The sequence below is a fragment of the Hemiscyllium ocellatum genome, chromosome 25 (assembly GCF_020745735.1).
Source record: "Hemiscyllium ocellatum isolate sHemOce1 chromosome 25, sHemOce1.pat.X.cur, whole genome shotgun sequence".
Taxonomy (NCBI): domain Eukaryota; kingdom Metazoa; phylum Chordata; class Chondrichthyes; order Orectolobiformes; family Hemiscylliidae; genus Hemiscyllium; species Hemiscyllium ocellatum.
In genome coordinates, this window is record NC_083425.1 from 13,993,445 (window position 1) to 14,002,184 (window position 8,740).

The 8,740-nt window shown below is 38.6% G+C and overlaps 1 protein-coding gene across 1 annotated transcript in view; it reads left to right on the top strand.

The window, feature by feature from the left end:
- syngr2b (synaptogyrin 2b) overlaps positions 1-7,589 on the top strand; it is a 30,217-nt gene extending 22,628 nt beyond the window's left edge. The window contains exon 4 of the mRNA XM_060844839.1: positions 1,513-7,589. Coding sequence (XP_060700822.1) covers positions 1,513-1,695 — 183 coding nt within the window. The 3' untranslated portion in view covers positions 1,696-7,589. The remainder of the gene's footprint in view (positions 1-1,512) is intronic.
- Positions 7,590-8,740: the final 1,151 nt, after the last annotated feature.

Here is an 8,740-nt window from a genome sequence, read left to right on the forward strand (position 1 = left end):
CTTATACCTTCTATTACTGTATTTGGGGTGGACCAATGATCAGTCCATTGTTAACATGGCCTAAAATTGTCACCCCTGTTAAAGTTCTTCAAAACTTCAAAGGGTTTCTTGCATTTAAGTGACAGAGATGTACAGCATAAAAACGGACCCTTCAGTCCAACCTGTCCATGCTGACCAGATATCCCAATCCAATCTAGCCCCACCTGCCAACACCCCGGACCATATCCCTCCAAACCCTTCCTATTTATATACCCATCCAAATGCCTTTTAAATGTTGCAATTGTACCAGCCTCCACCACTTCCTCTGGCAGTTCATTCCATGCATGTATCACCCTCTGTGTGGAAAAGGTTGCCTCTTAGGTCTCTTTTATATCTTTCCCCTCTCACCCTAAACCTATGCCCCCTAGTTCTGGATTCCCCAACCCCAGGGAAAAGACTTTTTGTCTATTTATCCTATCCATGCCCTTCATAATTTTGTAAACCTTTATAAGGTCACCCCTCAGCCTCCGACACTCCAGGGAAAACCGCTCCAGCCTGTTCAGCTTCTCCCTATAGCTCAGATCCTCCAACCCTGACAATATCCTTGTAAATCTTTTCTGAACCCTTTCGAGTTTCACAACATCTTTCCAATAGGAAGGAGACCAAAATTGCACACACTATTCCAGCAGGATAGAGACGCCTTCTTTCAGCTTGTTTTGTTTCTGCAGTCAGAAATCTGTGCTGTTTGAAAAAGCTCTTGAAATATAAGCTGACAATTAGTTGATGGAATTTGATAGCTGGTAGTCCATATTTTATACTCAAAGCATCTGACAGTCCTGTGTAGCACTTTCTCACCATTGATATCTCTAAGTGATGCTTAGGTTGAAAAATGTTAATTGCTCTCAAATATTGACATAGAAACATTAGCAATTATGAAATAAATGTTCCCATTAATATGGGAATGAGAACAGAGATAATGATTTTGGGTGGAATCTCCACACTTGGAGAGAATGCTGTCACTTTTTTTCCCCTTTTCTCCTTTCTGATTTCTTTGCACCTTTTTTTGGATTGGGAGTGATTACCATCATTTTGTTGTCACTGATGCAAAATCCTAAAAACTCCTCTATACCAGTCTTGCAGCTGTACATGGACCACAACATGGATGTGGTGTTTCAAGAAGATGGCTCTTTTCTGGCTTCGAGAGGACAATTGGAAATGGACATTAAAATGCTGGTTTTTGCCAGTGTCAGTCATTGCAAGAATTTTAAAAATATGAATGTCATTAACTAGCTTTATTACATAACCAAGAATAGAAGGGCACCTGGACTGGTACACTAGCTGTTCTGTTTTGTGCAGGATAGTGAAAATTAAGTGTGCAATCCTGGGTGTGACTTATATACAGGAAATGTGACCCACACTACTTTTGAATTTCCTATGTCACACATCCAGGCTCAGCTATAAATCTTGATGTGTCATACCATACAGGGTTGATATAATTCTTGATCTTAAATCTTGACATTACCTTCTGTTTAGGGATTGCTATCTTGTTTTGCCTACAAGAGGTATCGCATGGGTGCAGAGGACTTCAATGAGAAGTATGTGGATCCATCAAACGATTACCCTCCGTATCCCAATGTTACTGACAACTACCAGCAGCCGCCATTTGGTAACACTATCCGGTCGGAATCTGAGGATTACAAGCCACCTACATACTAAACCAAAGTGAGCAGTTCTGCCTGCAGCTCCTGGAGTGTGAGGCAAACTGAACCATACAATGGCAAGCAGGAAGAGACATTTGCTGTTACAATAATAGTCTTTGTTTTCAATCTCGCTTTACCCTGTCACCCCCCCCCCCCCCCCCCCCTTTCTTTTCCCAGCTATAATGCCCAGGCTCCTTGATAGAAGGTATGCTGCCAGGTTTCCTATGACACCACTGGCCACCAGAAGTCTGTGTTTGTGTGTGTGTGTGTGTGTGTGTGTAGAGCAACCTCACTGGGCCGCTTCCACTTCCTCACTATGAAGCGATGGCAAGTCTCTGCTTGGCATCTAAGCAGCAGTGCATTCCTGAAAGGGAGTGTGTCGTAAAGAGCAACCTTTGACACTACCCCACTTCCCTCCCAGCTCTTTCCTTTCCACTTCTCAAAGTTAACCTTTCAATTTGAGATCCTGTTCATCCAAATACAAAGCTGTTGCAAGTTTCAGTTTCCAGTGTCACTCTTTCAACCTCGCTGTTTTAAATGTTATCATTTATTGTGATATCATACGCTAAAATGATCTTTTAAATGTATTCAGAACCATTTTTGCAACTATTAACTAGGTAACCATTCTTGGTTTTTAATTGATTGCAGAACACTTTCTTCACAGAACGTGTAATTTACAAGCACCTATCAGTTTGTTCCTATATATGTTGTAAAATCTAACTTTTCACTGCTGGGACTCTGATACTCCCTCCCATATGCATGGTACATTTCCTCATTGAATTGTCGGTTTGGGAACTCGCTGGTCAGAACCCTGCCTCTAATTTTGGCAAAGGCATCATCAGCAAAAGCTGTTTGTAGAAAATCACCTTGTTCCTGTGCCTGAGGCCCCAGGAGAACCACCGCTTGATATGGTCCTGTTTGCTTGAAACCATTTTAGCTCTATCTCTACTTCAATCAAGCAATGTCTCTAGCACTGTCCATTAGATCCTCCTCTGAAGCCCTACCCAAAAACCTTTCCCTGAACAATGTGCTTTTGTTAGTAAAGTGCACCAGGTCATCATGCACTGACAATTTAAAGGTTGCATCGGAGTGGTTTGAGCCACAGTGCCAGGCAAACACTAGAGCTGCCCACAATTGCTGAACGTGACTTGCATTGTAAAAGGGGAGGTTGGCAGCAGTAGAATAGACAAAGTAAAGAGGGCACACATGAAGTAAATAGTGGGTGTGAGCTCAGGATAAAACTTCCTTTTTAGTATAACGTTAAATATCCCGATCACAGAATAGCGTCAGAAAATATCACCATTCAGCTGAAGGGAATTATTTCAGTCTGAAGTTTCAAATCTTGGTTGTTAGCTGTTTTTATTTTGTATTTAAACTCTAATTATCCATGATCTGTCATCAGCTAAAGAAATTTTGACTTGATGTTTTTTAAAAGGAAAATTGAAGCATGTGTCATAATTTTGGTGATATCCCTCAACCTACTGAGTAGGGAATGATAACCTTAATATATTTGGTTTAATATCCAGAGTAGCATAATCTGTGGAACTTAAGATTTCAGCAAACATTGACCCCTTCAAGATGGAAGCATTACAGGATGATGAAAAATGTATTTGAGTAAGTGCAGGCCTGTGAAAATTAATGGATGATTTATGGCATGAGTACAAGATGAACAAGTGAATTGTGTATAAGCTGTGCTCCAATTTTAACTAGTCAAGAATGACAAAAGTGGAGTTATGATGGCAAGATTGGAAGTTAGATTTATGATAACCTGAATGCAAACATTTAAGTGAAATACTGGCTCTGGTGAAGTGAATTTAAATCTGTTCATCAATCGCATATAAATTTCATTGCTGTTCTAAGGGAAGGATTTCAGTGTATTAAACTCCCACCTCCCACTGTATCTGTTCTGAATAGAAACATTTATGCAGATTCTTAACTACGTCTGACACTCTTGAAGTTCAGCATTAGATTTTTGAACTTGTGGAGATTTCTGATGTTTGCAGCCAAGGATTGGTGAGGAAATATTTTGTACCTTTTTACATTTACTTTGGTCCCGATGCTCATCACCCAGTGTTTTTCCACAACATTAAAACAGATTCTGATCACTTCATTACTTTTAGCCAAGACCCTAGAATTTTTTTTTCCATTGGCTTTTCCTGATTGGTGTAGGTAACTTTTTGATGGAACCTCTACAGATATAGTGAACAACATCTTCCTTGTATATCACAGGGTTGCAGCAGTGTTTGGGAGAAACTGTCCATTCCAGGCATGTTTTGTTACTCGATAACAGACAGTCCCTGCACTTTGAGCTTGTAAAAAGACTCTATTTCGTGTCTGCATTGAATCCATAAATATCCAGCAAAATCAGTTGGATACAGTTTGAAGCATTTGTGACCTTTTTTGAATGATTGCTCTATTTAAATGCATGTGGCTGTAGGACATGTTTTAAGATAATGGGGTAGAAGTTGTACCAATCAATTGAATCACGTCATTGATAAATTTGTGTTTCTGGTAAATCTAATAGAATAGTTAAATATCAATATAATGCCAATTTATAATGTTTATAGGATATGAAGCATACTATTGTGCTGTACATCCCTGTGTTCCCTTAGGAGATGATTCCTCAGGAATTGGTCTCCCATTTATTCCGATAAGCTACACATCCCTGGGACAGACACTAGGCTGAGCCAAACGTGAACTAGTCTTTAGGCAAACTGTTCAACACTTGTTCTCTTTTTGCAGGGAGGTTTGAACAGCTTGTCATCCACTGTTTGTGGTTCACAGTTTGTCACGTGCAAAAGTAACCTTTTTTAATGCATTCCTGGAACAAGGGAGCTCGCCAAATGCTGGGTGTGAACTAATTGATCCCACATTGATCTTTTCTGGTTTCATTATTTGTAGCAGGTTTATTTCATATTAGGGTGTATAAATGAATATAACCTGTGCATCTGAAGTTACATACTGCAAGGAATTTACTTGAAATTTGTCTGGATTTCTTCATTTCAGACATGATGATATGTTTATAAGCATCTAAATTAGGCCAGACTCAGACTATAAAAATACTCTATAGATCCTAAAACTGAGTAAGTAATCCAAGCTGCGCGCACAGTTCAGATTAAAATAACCCAGGAGAGTAAACTGTTGTGATTTAAAAACAGGGACAAACTGATGACATTGAACATCTGCGTTGGGTGGTTAAATTACATAAGTGTCAAGGGTTGTATTCAATCATTAAGTCAGAGTTACAGGACTGGAGATGGAACACGAAGTTCTGGGCATGTCTGTTATTGTGAAGGCATTAAATCATGGCATCATCCTGTTCAGGGAAGATGTCTAAGATCAGATGGCATTTCTTTTTTAAATTTTTTTTTGAAGAGAAGTGTTCCTTCTGGTGTTGTGGCCAATTTGATTTAACTCTACAACTGATCACTAAAACAGGTAATTATGTTTTTGGGAGCTTTTGCTATGCATGTATTGACTTGATGAAAGGCACTAAAAATACTCTTTGTAATTCATCTGATTTGATACAAGACTCAAATCAGACATTTTGGGAGTACGAGGTGCCAGAGGGGAGAGATCCATTGTTCTTGCAACAGAGCGGTTTCACCACTGTCATATTGTGTGGTATACAGTCATGATCTTGATATTTTATTTGCATTAGGAACAAAGCTTATTTATTTGTGACTATTTCCACTAGGTTAGAATGTCTGTCTGTAATCTCCTCCACCCCAATAGGTTGCAACAAAAAAACCTGGATCCAATCAGTTTGAATATTTAAAAAAGGTGCTTTCCAATTATCTTAATGCATTCTGAATGAAAGCAAAGATCTTCAGATGCTGGAAATCTGAAATTAAAAAAGTGCTAGAGAAACTCAACTGGTCAGCCATCCTCTGAAAAGAGAGAGTTAAAGTTCGGAGTTCAGTGTGATTTTTTTTTTGAGTCCGATACAAGTCTTCAGAACACCTCAATGTTAGTTTCTCTGTCCAGAGATTCTACCACTCCTGCTGAGTTTCACCAGCATTTTTTGTTTTTATAAATGTTCGTTGGGCTGACTGGGCAATATACATTCATCAATGAAAAGAGCAAATTTAACAACTTTCAGAATGGAATCATCTTGTTCCAAAGTTGGACTTCTGCATTTTTTAAAAAAAAGCCAAGAAATGTACAGCACAGCCAGAATCTGAGCAGCTGCCTAAAAGGCTCATGGTTTGGATGAAACTCTCCTGAATCAGTGTGGTTAACATTTCGCTTTCCTGCTATGCTCATGTATTTTTTTAAAATCTCTACTTGGAGCTTTCTATATTTTGTGCAAAGATGCTTTTGAAAATGGTAGGAACTTTGGGGAGGAAAAGTGTCTGGAGCACACGTGTCCCTGACAGAATTATAGCTGTAATAAATTCTTCAGGGCTGCCCCTTCAGTGCTGAGGAGTTGGAAGAGGTTATTTAACTCTATTAAAATTTAGATATACATCATTTCTGGAATCCACAAATTGTTGCTTAAGTTAGATTTGTTTTCTTCGGTATCACTTTTATATTCTGTAATTTGTCTAATAACCAAAATCACTCTTTGGTAAAAGGAATCTTTTTGTATTCTTTATAAACTACTGAAATAGGGTTTTTAAAAAAAAGAGATTTAATATGATGTAGCTTTTGGTTCACTGTGGCTTCTATTGATTTGAATTTTAAAAACTTGGCAAAAATTGCACTGAGAAAGTGTTGCATATAAACTGGCAATTTGGTGTAAGATGTCTGCAGGACAGGTGGGGCTATGCAGATTCTTGGCATTATTTCAGCATTCAAGTTGAGATACTGTCTGGATTGGACATGTCTGTTTGTCAGGTGCAAATAGAAACCATCCCCTCCGCTGATGTGTGGTACTGTGACCAGTTTGGCACTAGGAACACATCACACCAAATTACAGCAGCACAGCATGTGCTCCTATTGTACTGTGGTGTGCAGAGCTGTAGCACAGTATGTAAGCTGGTGCCAGTTGTCAGTTTTTAATCTATTAATTTTCACCTGAATCCACTGTGTGTGAAGACTCCAACTGCACCAAGCTCGAATGAGCACTTTGCTTTAATATTGATGCACTGCTCAGTTAAAGAATGATTGAACAGCAACTTAAAATCTGCACTAGGAGATAGCTTTTATTGAAATGGGAATTTTACAGGTTAATTCTCAAATTCATGAAATTGGGAATCTTCTTAAGGTATTAGCAATATGCTTGATCTATATTCATCTGGTACAGATACTCTTTGTACCGGACTTATTAATTACAATTGAAAAGTGCCAAATGATGGAAAGTCTATTTCACGTAGTTTCTGGGTAAGTGTTTTGACTTGTTCCCACCCTTTTTTTGTTTTGTTTAGAGGGCTATGTGCTTTTCTTATGATTAAGCCTGAGTTCCTAATTCTGATCACTATCCACTGATTTCCCCACCTAGTTACTGATAAAGCCCACTTTGGGAGAAATCTGGTTTAGCTGTGATGTCCTTTTAGAATATTGAAACCTATGGACTGATACATAACAGGAGTTAGTGCCTTCAGAAGAGAAAAATATTTTTCTTTCACTTTGCCAAGATGGAAGATCATTTGCTTTTTAATTGTTCAGGTAAAGGGGATAGCAATTGGTTGGGTATTGGAAGAATAAGCTTTTATTTTAAAATCATGTGGACTGTACATTCAACAACCAAAGATTTTATTTTGTACTGCGAAAGCAGAAAAAACTGGTGTGAACCTTTTTTTGAACATTTCTATCTGGTTCTCCTGCTGTGGCTTCAAATGCCTTTTGTAATTAATATGGATTTGTATTGGAGCTTACATAGGCATTTTTCACTGGACTGAAGCTTTCAAATAAAGTTATTGATCATAATGCTCAATCCACTGTACAAATAAACACCTTTTTCAAAAGTAGTGGCTGGTGTCGGCTGACATTTGTTACAGAAGAGTCTAATAATCTTTCTTTTAGATAAGATCAAGTGGTCAAAAAGTTATGCAGAAAGTACTTTAAACTTTGAATGTAGGATGTTCAATTCACTGATTGCTTCAGAGTATCCTACACTACAGATAAAGACTGCAGTAGGACTCCCTGACAGTGAAGGAACAGTGACATTTCCAAGTCAGGTTGGTTGCATGAGGAGAACTTGCAACTGGTGGCTTCTTTTCCTTCACCTGTTGCCCTTCCATGTGTAGGTCATTTAATCTGAAAAACAAATGTAAGGGATCTTGATGCCTTGCAAGACCGCAAGGCAGAAGCGTTTTTTTTGGATCAGGGAGTGGGAGATGATCATAGTTGATCATCCAACTCCTTCCTGTTTCACTTGTTCCCTATACTGTATAACCTAGACTACTTGGAGAAGTCAGAGTTAATGTTTTGGGGTCCATGACCATCTTCATTTCTTTTTAATTGCTTTCTATGGCAAGCTGAGACAAAGTTCTGTTAGCTTTGAAGTAGGCTGAGAAGTCATGATGCTGAACCTTGGTCACAAAATTTGATTCCTGAGGAGACTGGAAAACTTGGCTATGGTTTGAAACAGTTGCTTCCATAGTTGTCAAATTAAATACTATCTCTGGTAACAACCATCCTGTAAAAGCCAGGATCAACAAGATTTTAAACATAGACTGCAGTTTCTGTTTAAACTGCAAACTATGTACATGGCAAGTATAATGAAAGTAGATCATGTGAATTGATTCTGTAGTTCACTGTCCTATAGAGCAATCAGCCTCTGTCAGGACTGTTCTCCTTGCTAAGAAGTTGAGCACCTCCCCCTCAGACCTGCTGTCCCCAGCTCTCAGCAGAGCAGAACACAACTGGAGTTCCAGATTTCAAAACAGCAATACATGCAAAATTACAATCCACACCAAAGAAGAGTGGAGGTAATGTTATCATAAAGTGAGATAACATCAGCAACTAATTGCTTACTCCTTGGTATCTGGATCTAGCCTCTGTCACCCTAAGTCTACATCACCCAACTCAGCAACTTTTATATCTTTGAATACAAGTGAAAAGCACAAACAATCTGATTTAGAAGTTATGATTTCAATTGCAAATTGTCTTCATTT